The sequence below is a fragment of the Schistocerca gregaria genome, chromosome 3 (assembly GCF_023897955.1).
Source record: "Schistocerca gregaria isolate iqSchGreg1 chromosome 3, iqSchGreg1.2, whole genome shotgun sequence".
Classification (NCBI taxonomy): Eukaryota; Metazoa; Arthropoda; class Insecta; order Orthoptera; family Acrididae; genus Schistocerca; species Schistocerca gregaria.
Window position 1 is genome coordinate 882,730,160 of NC_064922.1, and position 20,119 is coordinate 882,750,278.

The window sequence follows — 20,119 nt, forward strand, 5'->3', positions numbered from 1 at the left end:
ACATGACTCTCTGGGTTTGACTCCACAAATAATTGTGAGAACATTTTTCTGCAGTGTTAATAATATGTTTAGACTTGTTTGAGTTTTGCAATATATATTTCTAGTTCAACGATCTTGCAAAAATGAGCATATAAACTAACGCAGTAATGGTTGTATCTGTATTTAAAGCACTTAGCCAAGGGTTTTTCCTTAAACAGAGCTGGTTGAGCCTGGAAGTGGAAATCTACAAACATGCGAGCCCACCATCACAACAGTTAATGGAAAGCCTGCCTGTAAGGGACAACTAATATTTGAAGACAGTTTCTCCATATTCAATCAGAGCAAGTGGCAGTATACTGTCCAGCTAGCAGGAAGGCCAGTAAGTTGTGTCTGTAGATATTTGAAAAGTTTTTCTTTTCCCGTTCACTATAGAACGTTTTCATATTCATAATAGATGAAGAACATGCACGTAACAGCTGCTGAAACACATAATAATTGTCTGTGTGTATGTGTGTGTGTGTGTGTGTGTGTGTGTGTGTCTTGATAAGTGTCAATATAATTTCTGGAGTGAAAACAGTAAACAAGAGTGAATAAAATATAATGTATCAGAACATTTCACTAGCTTTTGAGGTGCTGCACATTTGTCACCCAAAATGCACATACTGATATCTCTCATTCTCCTCCTCCCATCTCTCTCTCTCTCTCTCTCTCTGTGTCTTTTCCCGCACACACGTGTGTGTGTGTGTGTGTGTGTGTGTGTGTGTGTGTGTGTGTTATGAAGATAACGGAAGACAGAGATGAAAGCTTCAAAGATAAAGCTGTCAGTGTCAGAGAGGGCAGAGGTCAAGCATAATAGTTTGGTAAGCACTGGGGCAACTTGATTTCATAGATGACAATATTACAGCGTGAGAAGTGACGATGAATTAAGAAAAATACAAATAAGAAATGAATTGAAGAGTACAGTACAAGATCTGTGAGGTGGTGGCGGGAAAAAGTTCAGGAAGAATGAGATAGGAGTTGAGTGGTTTGGTGTTGGATTAGATATGTTAACTATGGATGTGTAAGCTGCAAGGAGTGAAGTATTTGATATGAAACTGGTGACACATGCCAAAGTGGAAGTATTGTGCCTTACCAGTGGGTTTCATGTGGTCTATGGTTTGAAAGTGATATGAGCTCTGTGTCCAGAAATCTGACTTTGGACGTGGAAAAATTTGAGTTGGGAAAAGCGTTAAGCTGTTTCAGAAAACGGAGGAGTTTTTCAGTGTGAGTTCAGACAACGCAGTCGTCATTGATACCTCTATACTAAGGATAGGTGCTCAGCTTCTAGTTGTAATATCTTTTGTTACTTTTGCAGTTTCTTCTTAGTTTTCTTAGTTTTGTATGGGCCTATTCACAATAATTTTAGATAAATTTACTTACTTGCACGTAAATACTTCCACCCAGACTACCTCCTTGTTATCATACAGTTTCCTCAAGTGAATTTCTAGTTGGTACATCTGAATGAATTATATCTGAGACAAAGTCTGAACCAACAGTTTGTCCCTATAACAGTGTCTGTATCGTACTATTTATTTTCCGTATTTACTAAACTTTACTGTCTTGTTGTAAACAAACATTTCAGTTCTGAAATCTGGATACTGAGCTATAATTTGTGTTAGAAAATGTGTGTTTGAATGATGAGTTTCTACCCGTTTCAACACCTCGTGGGTGGAGTTTTCGTATCTGTCTCACAACACTGTCAACTATTTGTAGCTGGTATTTAATTATGATTGTAAAATTTAACATATACTACTTTCATCCACTTCTGTTGATAGGATTACCAGTTTGTACTGTATACAGAGAACCCAGAGAACTCTGTTGTGAAAGATGATAAGTTGGTTATTACTCCAACACTGCTGTCTCCAGATGACAGTGATTACATTTACTATGGACATATTTCTGTTCCAAGGTACGTTCATGGTTTACATGCATTGCTTTTAGTAGGTATGTGCTCTAATGTGTTTGGATTCTCTTGTACATCCTTGTTCAGCAATAAACATGCACATTATTTTTCTGCTTGATGTTCCCTCACAAGGGAAACACCCAATTGTACCCCCCTCAGATTTAGTTATAAGTTGGCACAGTGGATAGGCCTTGAAGAACTGAACACAGATCAATCGAGAAAACAGGAAGAAGTTATGTGGAACTATGAAAAAATAAGCAAAATATACAAACTGATTAGTCCATGCGTAACATATGCAACATCAAGAAGAGTGTGAGCTCAGGAGCGCCGTGGTCTCGTGGTTCAAGTCTTCCCTACAGTGATAAGTTTAATTTTTTATTTTCAGACAATTGTCAGTTTTAGACAAAATACAAGTATTACCTGTCCGTCCGATGAGAGGTAACTGCGCAGTAGTATGCGGACGCTACACTTAAACAAACATCGAAACAAAACATTGACAGAGCACGGGGAAAACTGTGCAACTGTGAAACTGTTGCATTCATTTGTTGCAGTTTATGTGACAAACTCTTATGTTTTCATCACTTTTTCGGGAGTGATTATCACATCCACAAGAAAACCTAAATCGGGCAAGGTAGAAGAATCTTCATCTACATCTACATGACTACTCTGCAATTCACATTTAAGTCCTTGGCAGAGGGTTCATCGAACCACAATCATACTATCTCTCTACTATTCCACTCCCGAACAGCGAGCGGGAAAAACGAACACCTAAACCTTTCTGTTCGAGCTCTGATTTCTCTTATTTTATTTTGATGATCATTCCTACCTATGTACGTTGTGCTCAACAAAATATTTTCGCATTCGGAAGAGAAAGTTGGTGACTGAAATTTCGAAAAAAGGTCTCGCCGCGACGAAAAACGTCTATGCTGTAATGACTTCCATCCTAACTCGTGTATCATATCTGCCACGCTCTCTGCTCTATAACGTGATAATACACAACGAGCTGCCCTTTTTTGCACCCTTTCGATGTCTTCCGTCAATCCCACCTGGTAAGGATCCCACACTGCGCAGCAATATTCCAACAGAGGACGAACGAGTGTAGTGTAAGCTGTCTCTTTAGTGGACTTGTTGCATCTTCTAAGTGTCCTGCCAATGAAACGCAACCTTTGGCTCGCCTTCCCGACAATATTATCTATGTGGTCCTTCCAACTTAAGTTGTTCGTAATTTTAACACCCAGGTACTTAGTTGAATTGACAGCCTTGAGAATTGTACTACTTATCGAGTAATCGAATTCCAACGGATTTCTTTTGGAACTCATGTGGATCATCTCACACTTTTCGTTATTTAGCGTCAACTGCCACCTGACACACCATACAGCAATCTTTTCTAAATCGCTTTGCTACTGATACTGGTCTTCGGATGACCTTACTAGACCATTCGCCAAGTGTACAAGTTAGGTGGGTCGACAACATATTCCTGTCGTGTGACGCACATGCCGTCACCAGTGTCGTATAGAATATGTCAGACGCGTTTTCCTGTGGGGGAATCGGTTGACCTATGACCTATGTTCAGTTTTCGGTTCTCATTGGAGAGGCACGTCCTTTCGTCTACTAATCGCACGGTTTTGCGGTGCGGTCGCAAAACACAGACACTAAACTTATTACAGTGAACAGAGACGTCAATGAAGGAACGGACAGGTCATAACATTGCGAAAATAAAAAAAAGTGAACTTCTCACTCGAGGGAAGACTTGAACCAAGGACCTCTCGCTCCACAGCTGCTCTCGCTAACCACGGGACCACGGCGCTCCTGATCTCGCATTATCCTTGATGTTGCATATGTTGCGCATGGACTACTCAGTTTGTATATTTTGCTTATTTTTATATAGTTCCACACAACTTCTTCCTGTTTTCTCAATTGATCTGTGTTCAGTTTTTCGATGCCTATCCACTGTGCCAACTTATAACTAAATCCGAGGGGGGTGCGATGGGGAGGTTCCCTTGTCAGTAAAATATAAAAAAAACATCAAGATGACACCGTTCTTAGCTGGTACTCAAGTTCTCATTACAAAATTTGTATAGTTTCCTTTAATATCAGACAATGAACAAAGAGTCACCGTAATCTGAACCTCGACCATGGCTACTTACTAAATTTTCAAATGATTGGCTTTTTCAGGTGCACAGGCCTGCCAAACAGTGCTGAGTGCGACAAAACAGCTGCTGCCTGGTCAATCCTGCCACCAGTCCAGTCAGCCAAACTACACACAAAGTACTCATTCTCATTTGCCTATGGTGTTATAGAAATCCGTGCTAAGTTACCTATGGGTGACTGGATTTTCCCTGGTAAGTTAGTACAAAATCTGCATCGGATTTTTTTGCATTAGTGCAATAAGTGCAATATTCATTGTTATTTGGTTACAGTTTGTCTTACATTAGAGGAAGCACCCTTGTATACTAATATGTAGGAATTTGGGTGATGGTGATAGCGAATGATCTTCAAGTACTGAAGCCACGAATTATACACTTCAACACCTTATTAACTCTTGTTCACACAGTGTAATCAGAGGGCACTTTACACCATAGCAAGAGACACGAGCACACTATAGGACTTGACAACGGAGACAATAATTGACAAAGAAACACACTTGTATTTGTTTATGTTTGTTGATACTGGTGGCTGCTGTCGAAGTCAGGAGTTGAACCGAAACAGACTCCCTCCCTCCCCCTCATCGCCTCCAGTGCGGAGTGAGTAGGAAGAAGGTCCTATTCAGGGATGGAGTCACGTAGAAATGCTGGTGGGTGCAGAGGTCTGCCGAAGCAGGATACTTGGTCTCGATGTTTGGGGCTGGTTGGTAGAGGTCGAATTCTGCTGTTGAAGCAGCACTGTCAGCGTAAAGTTCCTCAATAGAATGTTGGAATCAGTTGCAGTTTCTGTCGAGCAGAAATAAAGATAAACGTCATTGTTTCCATCCAGCTCCCAAGAAGATCTGAGGCACGCGACCGAAAATGTCGATAATTTGTCTTTCAGTAGGATTGAAAATGTCTGTTCCTCACATCTGAAGACCTTTTAGAGCCTGGAATACAGAACTGTGTCATCATTAGTATGATGTGAATTCAGTCTCTTAATGCTCTGCACAGAAAAGCTGGCCTTAAGCTACGCTGAAGAGAGTGGAAGGGATGGATGCTAGCGACGAGCCATTTAACTTTATGCACCAAGGATACTAAGTCTAAAAAGGCACTGGTGGTGAAAGTAAGACGAAATCTGACAGCTATGTATGGCGTGCTCCATATGAAACCTCTGCACGGGGGGCCTTGAGGTCATCCTTGCATGCAGTGTGTACACCCAGCAATACCCATGGTGATGCGTCAGTCCATTGTGCTTTGTGATGAATCAAAGAGTTCCATCTTACCATACAACCATTGATTTACGGGTGGTAAGAAGTTGTATGAGAGTATTGCATGGAACAGCTCTGCATGAAGTAGTGGCTAAGATTGGCATCTGTGGTCTGTAGTAATGCCCACAGGGCAACTAAAGTGAGATATCAACAAGCCTATAGATGTCTGTTTTATATAGTCTATTGTAGTGGCCTCTGCACAACAAATGTACAGCTGATGGCCGATAGGATGTATTTATAGCCGTTGAATTCTGGCAAAGATCCGACTAAATCTAGATGAATATGCGGAAAATGCCCTTATAGTACTTTAAAGATGGCTTTCAGTGGAAATGCGTGCTGTGTTTTGTTGTGCTGACACGTAATGTAGGTGTGTGACCATTTCCTGCTGTTTGTCTTATTTCCAGATCAGATAGTGTTCCATAATCTGTCTCGTGGTAGGGCGAACAAATGGATGCGAAGGATTGTGTAAGCTGACAAAGATAATTTTCTTGAATGACATTGGGACCAAAGGTCATAGTCCACCCTGTGATGTACCACATCATAACTGTACTATAGAGTTAGGTATCTTAATGTGTTTGTCTTGTGCTGCAACCAAATTGTTGAAGTCAATGAGCATGCTGAGGGCAGATTTAATAATTTAATACTAAAGTTTCTGCCGTTTCGAATGTGGGAATTCATTGAAAATTGAGCAATAAAATCGAAACATAAGAAGTGGCGGGGAGAAACATCCCTACTAGTTTTGGATGACACGGATCAACGAATAGTGATCCATGAACAGTGTGAGCGGTCAGCCCTCGATGTTTTCCTGAAGTACATCATCACCACCTCGTAAAATGCTAGTAATTCGTCATAGTGTGCCGACTACAACTGTTGGGGTCTTTTCAAGGGTATATGGAACGCCCAATGCTTACAATGTTAAATTGAGTTAAAAGTTATGAACATTTTCTCATTTGTTATTTGGACGATACTCTTGATTTTTTCGCAGAACGCAGAGATATGTTCTGCTTTTACGCTGAATTATTAATTTTGAAAAAAATAATGTATAGTTTTTCAGTTATTTTATTTTTTCTAAATGTTAAAAAAAAGTTATACATCTTAACAAGTATTTTAAAATTTACATCCATTAATACAAAATAATTCCACATATCTTTTAATTCAGATATATTAGAAGGTCTTAAGGAACAACTACAGAAAAGCTCATCTTTCTACTATAAATAGGCCCTGAGAAAATGTACCTTATACACAAAAAAACTGAAGTTACGGGAAATTAGCTTCAAAGTTTTTACTTCAGTACAAGCCTGCTCCATGGCTTGTATCATCAGAATCGTTCAACAGCTTCCACTTGATGGCTCTGCTATGCTGTCTAGCCATCTTTGAATATACTTTTATGGCATTATCTGAAGACCTGAGCCGTTCCTTGTCCAAACAAAGCATAGCTGCGGCAGTTCGTAGTCCTACACAGAGCCCCAACTTCTGCAGAACTATGCACTTTGTTATATTGCCCTGATTGAATAATGAAACAGCATCATAAACGCCAAAGTGAAGTGTGTTTATACCCACAAACACAGTTTTAGGTAGTCTATTCCATATCACATGGTTCACACACTCATTTGGATTTTGAGTCCGGCCATGAAGACATTTCTTTAGTAAACTAATATCTGCGAGGCCTCGGAATATTGGTTTTATGTCATCCATTATGGCAGGTGGTAGGTGATGAGGGTGATTGTATTGTTTCTTAGTTATCTTGCCTCTGTTGTACTTGCACCAACTATCGTCTCCTTTTAGACCTAGCCCATGTTTGGGATTCTCATTGTTTGAAGCTGTATGAAAAAACAGAGCCCAGACTGCTCTTCTCATTAATTCTGCATCTGCTGTATTCTGTCTTATTGCTAGACCATAGCACTTCTGAATATGATCTATTGTAGCATCTGTCAGTCTATTTTCCCCATCTAAAGTTTTTCCATCGCTCAATTTCTTGCCTTTCATGCTAGCCTTGAGCCATCGAAGTCTTGATCCCATCCTTTTCTGAACATGGCCAACACACTCCAGTTTGGAAATTTTCACATCGTTACCATAGGGTCTCAGTTCCTCAATTTCTTTGAAAGTCTTTGAGTCACCATCTCCAAGATAATTTATGTATCTAACGTTGTACCATTTTACTGAGCGTTGATAAATACTTCTTACACCAGCAACTTCCATACCACCGCTTGCCCATAGTAATTTGCCATGCACTCCTCTTCATGTTTAGTTTTCATTTTCTCCTTGCATCTGCAATGCTTGGAAAGTATTGCCACATCAACTACCTTACCAGTGTCCACACTTGTAGCTGTTACTACACCATTCAGAGATGTGTGGCCTCTCTTCTGACAGCTTCCATCAAAAGCTATGGACAAGTCTCTGCTATTATTATTTTCAACAACTGCTTCCTCAACAGCATCTTTCATGTTTTCCTGTGCCACATCTTCTACAGCAGAGCCTATTGCAATTATGTGTTTGTTAAATTTTGAAGGTGGAGGAGGGAGGTTCATCACACCACACAACATGGCACCTGCAGCCCTGCCCTTTCCTATACACCGTAATCCATCAACCAGTCTAATGTTTATATCGTATAGTTGACCTGTATCTGCAGTAACATGTGAGGAATTGAAGAAAGTAACACTGTGTTTGCAATAACTGCACATCAACTCTAATTCACAAGCAAGTCCTACATAAAAGTTGGTTTTCAATGAAACACCACATTTTCCACATTGTTTGCAGCACACATTGTTCTCCAAAACGTCTGATAATAAAGAGACGTTAATTACCTCATATTTTGTAGTTCCAGCATTTAGTTTCTTGTATTCTTCTTCAATTCCAGCTACTTTTCTTCTTGAAGCACTTTCCGGTGTAGTGGCAGCAGCATCACTCAATGTATAACTATCAGTGTTGAGGTTAGTCGCTACTGGGACATCAGATACTGATGAAGATGAATCAGACGAATTTTTAGTACACTTTACTTTCTTGCGCCAATGTACACGCTTTCTAAATACCTTCAGACTAGGTCTTGGCATGTTGAAGGAAAGAAAACTCAATGACTTCTCCACATACGACTTTCACAACAATGACATGGATGTACTCACAAAGGAAACAATACAAATGGTGCAGAATCTATTGTCAACTGTCTAGCACTGTAGCCAACAGAAAAGCTAACACTCTTGTGCTCAGTTATATCTCTGGCAAGGCTGTCTATATCAAGTATATTTCGCGTCTCATATACAAGGTGCGGAACATGGTGTGTCGAAATTATTTTAAAAAATTATTTAAAATAGTTCTATTCACGTCATCCAAATATTTTATACATGGTATCAAACGGGAAAGTCTAAATTTTTCGAAAATGCATTTACCCAAAAATCGATTTTTTCATCGAAAAACTCATTCCGTATACCCTTAACTTGCGAAAGAAAATACCTAGTGGTTGTCGGATTCCATTCAGTGTTTGTTGTAAAACTGCGCTGATTGTTGTGTCACTAATGTCAGCAGCGATAGACAGGTGGGCCGATGGCGATGGGTGAGGCAATATCACTGCTTCCAGTAATGACCATTTGATAGGTTGAAAAGCTCGTAACATATCCTCCGATCACGAAACAGTTTGGTTTCCCGTAATGCTCATACTGGAAAGGGCGTAGGTGAGCGGTGCTCGGATAGCTGCCGCTGGTGGAATGTGACAGCAGCAGACACTGATCATGCACCAAACTTTGCGAAGTTCCTTGTAAGTTGAAGGCCTAGATGTTAGCTGAATTAATTCAATCCTTTGCTCTACTGGTTTGATTCTCTCTGATCTAGAAATGTTGCTTCCTGATGTTGTAACTGTTCCAGGCTGTTACAAAACTGTTTAAGATGATCTTTGTGCTCAAGTGGTGTAGAAGGAAAAACGAGAACATCATCTAGGTGTGGAAAGCAAAATGGGAGTTGAGCAGCATGGAGTTAATTAATCTCTGCCACATTTGAGCCCCATCTTTAAGTCTGAATGGCATGTATAGAAATTCAAATAACCCGAAAGGGCATAATGATAACAGTTTTAGGAGTGCCCTCTACTGCCGTTGTTGTATGCAGGTACACATTCTTGCAATCTGTTATCCTGAAAACGGGGGTATCCAATGGTGAATGGGAAAAGTCTTTAATTTTGGGTACTGGCTATCGACCAGGGATGGTTCTGGAATTGAGGGCCCCATAGTTTTCAGAAATAGTGTTATATCAGAATAACACAATAACATCCAAAATAATTAAATGATTTATCACAACGATATTGGTTTATAATAGTACTTCACAATCCATAGCAATTACACATGTACAGGGCACTCCATTTCGCATCCGAGATAGTTGAGAGCGTATCCTACCTTCTACAGTGTTCCTAGTACATGCTCATCTATGTGAGACAGTGAAACGGTGCACTTTGGAGCATCATCGAAAATGTTGTTGGTAGTGAGCACTGATTCTACTATCGGAAACTAAGTATGTGGTTGGTCCGATAAGAGATGTGGAAGCCTCGGAGCAGTGTGCTGTACAATGTGACTGTTGGGAAAGTGTCTCTAAGGGACAAACGGTACTGTTCCAGGGTTATGCGCGAGTGGAATCCGACGATCGACCGCCATGCGGTAGCAACTCCAGAAGTCTTCTGGTGTGGCTTTGACAGCCGAACACTGCCGATGTTTAAAACCGATTCATTGATTTAATGTACACTACTGGCCATTAAAATTGCTCCACCACGAAGATGACGTGCTACAGACGCAAATTTTAACTGACAGGAAGAAGATGCTGTGATATGGAAATGATTAGCTTTTCAGGCCATGCACACAAGGTTGGTGCCGTTGGCGACACCTACAAAGTGCTGACATGAGGAAAGTTTGCATCCGATTTCTCATACACAAACAGCAGTTGACTGGCGTTGCCTGGTGAAACGTTGTTGTGATGCCTCGAGTAAGGAGGAGAAATGCGTACCATCACGTTTCCGACTTTGATAAACGTCGGATTGTAGCCTGGCGCGATTGCGGTTTATCGTATCGCGACATTGCTGCTCGCGTTGGTCGAGATCCAATTACTGTTAGCAGAATGTGGAGTCGTTGGGTTCAGGAGGGTAATACGGAACACCGTGCTGGATCCCAACGGCCTCGTATCACTAGCAGTCGCGATGATAGGCATCTTATCCGCATGGCTGTCACGGGTCGTGCAGCCACATCTCGATCCCTGAGTTAACATCTGGGGATGTTTGCAAGTCAACAACCATCTGCGCGAACAGTTCGACGACGTTTGCAACAGCATAGACTATCGGCTCGGAGACCATGGCTGCATCACAGACAGGAGCGCCTGCGATGGTGTACACAACGACGAACCTGGGTGCACGAATGGCAAAGCGTTATTTTTTTTTGGATGAATCCAGTTTCTGTTCACAGCATCATGATGGTCGCATCCGTGTTTGGCAACATCGCGGTGAACACACATTGGAAGCTTGCATTCGTCATCGCCGTGCTAGCGTATCACCCGGCGTGATGGTATGGGGTGCCATTGGTTACACGTCTCGGTCACCTCTTGTTCGTATTGACGGCACTTTGAACAGTGGACATTACATTTCAGATGTGTTACGACCTGTGGCTCTACCCTTCATTCGATCCCTGCGAAACCCTACATTTCAGCAGGATAATGCACGACCGCACGTTGCAGGTCCTGTACTGGCCTTTCTGGATGCAGAAAATATTCGACTGTTGCCCTGACCAGCACATTTTCCAGATCTCTCACCAATTGGAAACGTCTGGTCAATGGTGGCCGAGCAACTGGCTCGTCACAATACGCCAGTCATTACTCTTGATGAGCTGTGGTATCGTGTTGAAGCTGCATGGGCAGCTGTACCTGTACACGCCATCGAAGCTCTGTTTGACTCAATGCCCAGGCGTATCAGGGCCGTTATTACGGCCAGAGGTGGTTGTTCTGCGTACTGATTTCTCAGGATCTATGCACTCCAATTGCGTGAAAATGTTATCACATGTCAGTTCTAGTACAATATGTTTGTCCAATGAATACCCGTTTATCATCTTCATTTCTTATGGTGTAGCAGTTTTAATGGCCAGTAGTGTAGCACATAGTGCAGTGGGAAGAGCTGTCGTTTTCATGTACTGATATCGAGTATGGGTTCTGTAGCACGAGTAGATACAGACCTCTGATTTCCCTCCATCTGAGATAAGTCAGTCAAGTCAGTGCAAGTTTGCACTGAATGTTGCCATGTAGTATCCGAGAAGCAGTTGATAGTCACACTCGCTTTTTCTGACTTTAGTGGTTCCATATAGAGGTTGCACTACACAATTCTTGGGGCATTCAGTCCAAACTGGGAAAAGGCCCTAATAGCTTCTCATGCACTTCAGTATCCATTGTCTTGGCGATAAGCGACGTGGCATGTTCATTGAGATCGAAAAAATAAACCATTGTTGATGATCAAAAATGCAGAAATTTTGATGACAGTGAGTAAGAATGATATCCAAGTGCTGAAATCAGGAAGTATTCACTTTAACACTTCATTAACTCTTGTACATGAAGTGGAATCAGAATACACTTTGCACTATAGCATGATGCACGAGAACATTAGCATACCGGACAACAAAAACAACAATTTACCAAGAGTCACACTTCTTCTTTGCTTTTTGTGTTGATACTGGCGTTCGCTGCTAGTGTTGGAATCGACGGCGCCTCAGGTATTTTGTAAATGTTTTCACTTACTGAAATATAATAAATTAAATTTTGCAGAGATCTGGCTTGAACCAAAAGAAAATTACTACGGACACCTCAACTACCAGTCAGGGCAGATCAGAATAGCAATGGCACGAGGAAATGAAGATTTAACAAAAGATGGGGCCCAACTTGGCAATACGTTACTTGAAGCAGGCTGCAGACTTGGCCTGAAAACAAAAATTCGGAATGAGATGTACACGAAGAGTAACTGGACACCTTTTGGATCTGACTTCCATGTTTACAGAGTTATCTGGGATAAAGGTAGAGTAATTAAATTATATATATATTTTTTTCAAAATGGTGTTGTAAATTGTAGCAGTATGTTTGAGGTCTGGAAAAATAGAGAAACTAATTTGGTACAACTCCATTTATTTTTAATCTACAAATTGAGTCTTTTTGTATTTCTCTGAAGATAACACTTTCTGAACATTTCAACTGATACTTTTAGGTATGCATGCATGCACTACTTTTTAAGAAGTCTACAGTTGAAAGTTTATTTAATAGAAACTTCTGTTTCAGGAGAGGTTTACCTCCAAACAAACATCATATCAATTGAGGCTGTCAGTTTCTGATAAAGAAATGTACCTGACATTATTGGCCAAATTCGGCTACTCAGCCATTTTATTGTGGTCATGTGTGTACGATCATAGGTAGCTAACCATTAAAATTACAACAATAGGGAAGATAGGAAATAATGAAATTTTACATATACTCAGCGTAATAACAAGAAAACACGATTAGACAGATGATTTGGGCGTGTGCAGCGTGTGGAATTTACCGTGTTTTACGGACTATAAGACGCAACTTAATTTATAAGCAATTTTTTTAAACAACATTTTCACAATTTTTATTATTAGATTTAAGTTGGCCTTCACTGCAATGGAGAGTGTTACACTGACACACTTGTTTGATTCTAGGTCATTTTAAAGCTTTCTTCATTTGCTCCATTCCTTTTTCATGTTCACTTTAAGTGAACTCTGCATTTCCCTGTTTCAATTTCTTTGTTTCACAGAATTTTTAAAATGAGTGCTAAACTGATCTAGCACAATAAAAGACCTCTTCTTCAATTAAGCATCTTTTCTTCTCTGCCACACTTTGTTAATCCACAATTTCATACCAACCTCGTCCATTTAACCCTAGTTATGTACGTGAACAACAACATCTGACGGTATTTCAGAAGATTTTGGCATTGCTCTGCACTTGAAAATGATAATTACATTGATTTTAGTCCTGTCAGCACATTTAATCTTTCTCATTTTTTCATTTCTTCTTTACTAGACCGCCTATAGTGAATTTTTTTTTTCTGTTGGTCGCTATGGTCCGCATCATATGAATACCCTTTTTTTTCCATTGTGAAACTAGCTACTACTAACAAAAATATTGTACTGTTACCGATAGCACAATTCACTTTCATTACAAGTTGACTGGTACCGTAGACTGCAATGTTGCATGACAGGCTAGAGAATATTATTTGTGATGGCGGGGCGGGGTGAGAGACAGTGTTGAACTTATGAATCCACGCGACTCACGTTCGTCGCATCGGTGCACTGCTGCTGCCAGTTCAATCCGATGTTGCCAAATATAGATAGGTTTCCCGCGGCATCGAATATATGATCATTTTTAAGACTGGTGGGAATTTTAAATCGAACACTGGGTATTTTTATCTTAATTTCGTGTATAAGACGCACCTGAATTTTAGAGGCATTTTTTCGAAGAAAAAAGCACGTCTCATAGTCCGTAAAATACGGTACTACACACAACTGCTATGTGTGACAGCAACTATGGCTCTAACCCGACTGGGCATCAAGTTGGATCGACCTTTGATAACAGATACAGGTACGTCATTCCATGCTGCTTTAACTCTATGGCAGAGTTCAGCAGTCATAGTGGCTGGCAAATGGTAGCATGATAGTGTGTCGGCAACTCATATCTATGATGTATTTAATGGGTGAGAGATCTAGAGACCATAGTGATAAGCGATACTGTATTGGGGTAGGTCAGGACAGCTTTGGTAACATGCAGTTTTGTTATTGAAAAGTAATGTCATGGAGACCTCACAGACAGGGCAGAGCCAAAAGCCTTAATACATAACCGCTGCGCAAATTACTAACTGTGAACCAGAAGAAATCATGTTGTGTGCCCAGTGGTAACTATTCCACCATGCAACGTTCACTCTCTCTTGAGAGCCTCCGAACTCAGATATGGCCACCGTAATGCTGCATACATACTCAGCACTCACCTTAAAATACAACATAGTGCCACTTCTTTATCCAGTTTGATCTCAAGCAGGGCTAGTTCGTAAGTATTTTCCCACAGTAGTGCCTTATCATTTGGCGCCTCTCTCCCCTTCCCCTTTTCCCTCATACGCTTTCACCCATGTCAGTTCTTGCTACTAATTGTGACACACACCGTATACAAATCTTGGTCTTGGACGCCTCTGGTGCTCCAAGTGGCCACTCCCACATTGGTCAAAATAAATGTTGCATATTGCTGAAACTTTAATATTGAAAGTTTTGATCTATAAATATGATATCAATACGTTGCTTTGTATATAGCAGAAACAGTTCACGGTTTTACTGTGAGGAGCAGCGCAGGCACTCTATGGCAGCCGCGTCACATGTAAACATTGCAGTACATGCAGTATCTGCCGTTACGAGAGTCGTGTTGCTACTCGATGGTTCGGACAACAGTAACGTGCGATCAGTGGCTCCGTATAGTCACTCTAATGGAGCAGAGAATGAGACAAGTGGACATCATAGGGAATGGTGCCATGGGATAAAAGTGGTGTCTCTAGAACCTGGAACAAGTTTCTAGAGACAGGATCAGATGAGAATCGTCACGGAAGTGGCTGCAGAAGAAAAGCAACAGGTGCTTATGACTGATATCTGTGTTTAACAGCAAGCAGAAACCCTCAACCCAAAGCTGCACACCTGCAGCAGCAGTTCCGAGCAACTACAAGAATGTAGGTGTCAACACAAATGATACAAAATAGGCTCCATGAGCAGGTATTATGTGCCAGAAGACCTCTTACGGCTCCTGCTTTAAATTGGGATCAGAGAGGGGCTCATGTCGGATGGACACAAAACCACTTTCTGGACTAGGCAGCAATGTGACACAACGTTCGCACCATAGCTGTATCATGGACCACCTCTTTTATCGAGGTGGTTCCGTCATGTTTCGGGGTGGAGTCATGTGTGGCTGCAGTACAACCCTTGTGCGAATGTGTGGGAAGATGAGAAATATGGGGATGACATCCTTGCATGCCTTGTGGCTCCTGTTGGTAAACATCTTGGAGTAGCATTCGTGCTGATGGACGAAAATGCTCGCCTCATCATCGAATTCTTGTGAACACCTTCCTCGTGGAGCGTGGAATGAGTCGGGTGTAATTTCCGCCATATTCTCCAGAACTCAGCTGCATCTAGAATGCATACGCCATGCTAAAATGAGTGGTGTGTAATCGTCCTGCCCCACCAGTGATGTTACAGTGGATCAATAGAGGCCTCTGAGGAGGAATGGGACAATATTCCACAGGTTTATCTGGGAAATATGGTAAAGACTATGGTTAACTCCAGTTACAAGGAGGGCCAGCTAGTTCACAAATACTGTGTTCTGCAAGATGACAATGAGAAGTAACTAAAGTGTTTGAAGCGGAATCTTTTGTAAGATTTTGATTCTGTTTGTGTTTATCAAGTGGAAATAAAGTTTCCTGTATATTATGTCCAATATTGACAATACAACAATACGCAGCATTCACGGGTACTTTGACACTTTATTTGTGATACGTTCTGCTCAGAAATCTTACTGTTGTGGTACCTGTGGTGTCCCTCTCAGCTTGGCGTCCCAAGTAGTGACTTGTGTCACTTCGGCCTTAAACTGGCCCTAGCTGCAGGGTGCACGACTCTTAGTGTGCCTCTCTCTACTGTAGCATCAAGGGAAGTTGCAAGACGAGCCACTGAGACGACAGTTTGTGGTGCTCCAGATGTGACTGCGCGGTCTGCATGGAAACCTGTCTCGCAGCAAACATGCCCCTTTTTTGATACAAGGTACATGACATGGTTGTTCAATTCTGCATGACCAAATGAACAATTTGTTTGTAATGTTTGGCACTAGTAGGTGGAGCTTCTGAGATCCTGTATTGCACTGAGTGTGGCTCCTCTGAAGCCATCATTCTGTATTTGCATGACAGTGCAGCATGCAGTAGGTGATAAACTTCAGTCTTGATAGAATGTAACCATAAGGCTCTTCTGCTCTAAAATGTGCTGGCATTTGGGCTCAAAATGGCTCTGACCACTATGGGACTTAACTTCTGAGGTCATCAGTCCCCAAGAACTTAGAACTACTTAAACCTGACTAACCTAACGACATCACACACTCCATGCCCGAGGCAGGATTCGAACCTGCGACCTTAGCGGTAGCGCGGTTCCAGACTGTAGCGCCTAGAACCGCTCGGCCGTCCCGGCCGGCTGTGCTGGCATTTCTTCTTCTCACATAAGGCATAACATGATCTCATAATCAGACAAAACTGAAATGCAATTTCTGAATGGGTAACATATCCTACCCACGTAGACCATCTACCCTATTCTCATAAGGCGTGTTATGTATTCTGTGTGTTATATATTTTGAGCTATTGTTCTGCATTACATTCGCTTGAGATTTCCTTGGATGAATAAAAATAAATAAATAAATCTTTCCTTGTGTACAGAATGTAGATGGTGGTTCCGCTTCTTGCTTTGTACAGTTCCGTATCCAAGCTCGTAATGCATTTCCTGTTAGGATGACAGTTTTTGCATTCCACCTTCATGCAATATTGCAATTTTATACCCAGGAGTTTTTGTATAGCTTAACATGTGGTACATTCTGTCAAAACAAAGCACCAAACACGAAAGAACATTGCAATAATATAGTTGCCTCGTAAACCATACTAAAATGTTGATGGTGTTGAGACAGCAACCAGTCACAAATTTATTTTCAGTTCCTTTATTCAAAAAGTACCGTTACTGGTTTCGAATCATTACGATTCATCTTCAGATGGTTTTCATGGTTTCATTACAACATGTGGTGCGTTTTCGTTTTACAGATTAATTGTCCTAAAATATAAACAATACATAATTATAAGCACGTAACACAGATGGTTGCGTTACAGATTTGCATTGGATATAACTTAGGCGAAACGTCGGTTTGGAGTGTTTGTTTTCATAGTTTTCGTCCACCAGATGTGAATATGTTCCCACTGCATTCTTATCGTTGATTTTCTAGAATAACTTATTCTTTTCCAGTTTATTGATTGCTTCCAGCATTGTGGAGAACTTAATCTTCCGAATATATGAACAGTACCTTCGCTACCTGCATAATGCGTAATGCGATTCTCAGATTTGTCGAAAGATTCATCGCTCATCATTAAATAATTCCGATAGTCATCTGGCTCTACTACAAGTTCTCTTAGCGTGATAGTATGGCTGTGTGTAGAACATCTTCCAAGCCACTTTTTGCCCACAGCCACTTCGTCGTGCTTGTCTTTTCATAGTATGAAGCAATGCAATACAGAGTGATTCCGTAAAGATGTTACAGACTTTCAGAGATGACGGAAAAACAAAACATAGCCTTGCCATTTTCTCTTGCTTTCAGGTTCGTATCGTCAGTTTTAGCCAGCTGAACTTGGGTTCCAATTATAACACCAAAAATACCGTGAGAATTACCGTGATATGGGATTTCCATTCTTGATAAATTTCTTACATCCATATCTACACCCATGTTCCATAACCACTTTATAGGGTATGGCAGAGGATACTTTGTGCACCACTGTCATATTTGTTCTGTACCAACTGCGAATGGTTCACAGGAAGAACAATTGCTGGTAAGCCTCCACTTGGGCTCGAATCTAACTTTACCTTCATGGTCTTTTTGTAGGATATATGTAGGAGGTTGACTTGTCTAGCAATGGACGTTCTGAGAACTTCAACTGTAAACCACATTGTGATGCGAACACCTTTCTTGCAGCATCTGCCACTGGAGTTGACTGAACATTTCTACATCTACATGGCTATTCTGTAAATCGCATTTAAGCGACTGGAAGAGGGCCCTTCGAACCACCTTCACAATTCTCTATAATACCAGTCTCGTATAGCGCACAGAAAAAACGAACACTTATATCTTTCCGTGCGAGCTCAGATTTCGCTTACTTTATTATGGTGATTGTTTCTCCCTACGTAGGTCAGTGTCAACAAAATGTTTTCGAATTCAGAGGGCCGCGCGGGATTAGCCGAGCGGTCTTTATAGGCGCTGCAGTCATGGACTTTGCGGCTGGTCCCGGCGGAGGTTCGAGTTCTCCCTCGGGCATGGGTGTATGTGTTTGTCCTTAGGTTAATTTAGGTTAAGTAGTGTGTAAGCTTAGGGACTGATGACTTTAGCAGTTAAGATTTCACACAGATTTGAACATTTTGAATTCAGAGGAGAAAGTTGGTGATTGAAATTTCGTGACAAGATTCTGCTGCAACGAAAAATGCCTTTGTTTTGATGATGTCCACACCAAATCTTGTATCATTTCAGTGACACTCTCCTATTTCGTGATAATAGGAAACGTGCTGCCCTACTTTGAACATTTTCGATGTACTTCGTCAATCCTGTCTGGTAAGGATCTCACACTGTGCAGTAGTATTCTAAAAAAAGGACAGACAAGCGTAGTGTAGGCAATCTCTTTTCTAGATCTGTTATATTTTCTAACTGTCCTGTCAATAAAGCGCAGTCTTTGGTTAGTCTTCCCCACAACATTTTGTATGTATTTTTTCCAATTTAAGTTCTTCATAACTGTAATTCCTAGGTATTTAGCTGAATTTACGGCCATTTGACTGATTTATCGTGTAATAGCATTCATGCAGATGACCTCACACTTTTCATTATTTAGGGTCAATGGTCAATTTTCGCACCATACAGATATCTTTTCTAAGTCTTTTGAAATTTGTTTTGATCTTCTGCTGACTTTACTAGTCGATAAACGGGAGCGTCACCAGCAAACAACCTAATACTGCTGCTCAGATTGTCTCCCAACTTGTTTATATAAATAATAAACAACAAAGGGCCTATAACACTATCTTGGGAAACCCCAGAAGTCACTTGTGTTTTACTCGATGACTTTCCGTCAATTACTACAAACTGTGACTTTCTGACAGGAAATCACAAATCCTGTCACATAACTGAGACGATATTCCATAAGCACGAAATTTCACTACAAGCTGCTTATGTGGTACAATGTCAAAAACCTTCCGGAAATCCAGAAATACGGAATGAATTTGAAAGCCCTTGCCAATAGCATTCAACAGTTCCTGCGAGTAAAGAGGTAGCTGTGATTCACAAAAACGATGTTTTCTAAATCCGTGTTGAGTGTGTGTCAGCAGATCGTTTGTGTCAGCAGATCGTTTCCTTCGAGGTAATTCACAGTGTTCGAACACAATATATGTTCCAAAATCCTGCTGCATATCGACTTTCGCGGTATAGTCTTGTAACTTAGTGGATTACTTCTACTACTTGTCTTGAACATTGGTGCGATCTGTGCAACTTCCCTGTCTTTGGGTACGGATCTTTCGTTGTGCGAACGGTTGTATATGATTGTTAACCCGGCAGTGCACACACCTGGAAACTGGACGGCAGTACACGAAGGTGGTCTCACAGATCCTTGCAGTTTCTATATTTCTGAATTTGCATTTAGATGTATATTATGGAGGGAAGCGTTATTAAAGGAAGTAATATCATTAAAAATCAGAGTAGTAAATATATTTAAGGGATAAATTTAATATTTTGGTCAAAAATATTTACACAAATGGAGATACATAAAATTTAGCTTTCATCAAAATAATGCATGTATTCAATCAAATATTTTGTCGATACAGTCTTGGCACACAGAAACAGAATGTTCAAAGCAAATGTATTTCTTGCCGTTCTTACGAATATATCTTGTTTTTATGTTTTTGCTTCTGCAATCCACACACCGTCCTCGTGAAGTCGCAGTTGATTCCACTTCAGAAATTTTCACACTGCAAAGCTCTCCAGTTCTC

The 20,119-nt window shown here is 40.9% G+C and overlaps 1 protein-coding gene across 1 annotated transcript in view; it reads left to right on the forward strand.

The window, feature by feature from the left end:
- The window catches only part of LOC126355041 (beta-1,3-glucan-binding protein-like), a 133,058-nt gene that overhangs the window by 55,976 nt on the left and 56,963 nt on the right, over window positions 1-20,119 (forward strand). The window contains exons 3-6 of the mRNA XM_050005193.1: window positions 198-358; window positions 1,794-1,927; window positions 4,097-4,263; window positions 12,087-12,332. Of these exons, the coding sequence (XP_049861150.1) occupies window positions 198-358; window positions 1,794-1,927; window positions 4,097-4,263; window positions 12,087-12,332 (708 nt within the window). The remainder of the gene's footprint in view (window positions 1-197; window positions 359-1,793; window positions 1,928-4,096; window positions 4,264-12,086; window positions 12,333-20,119) is intronic.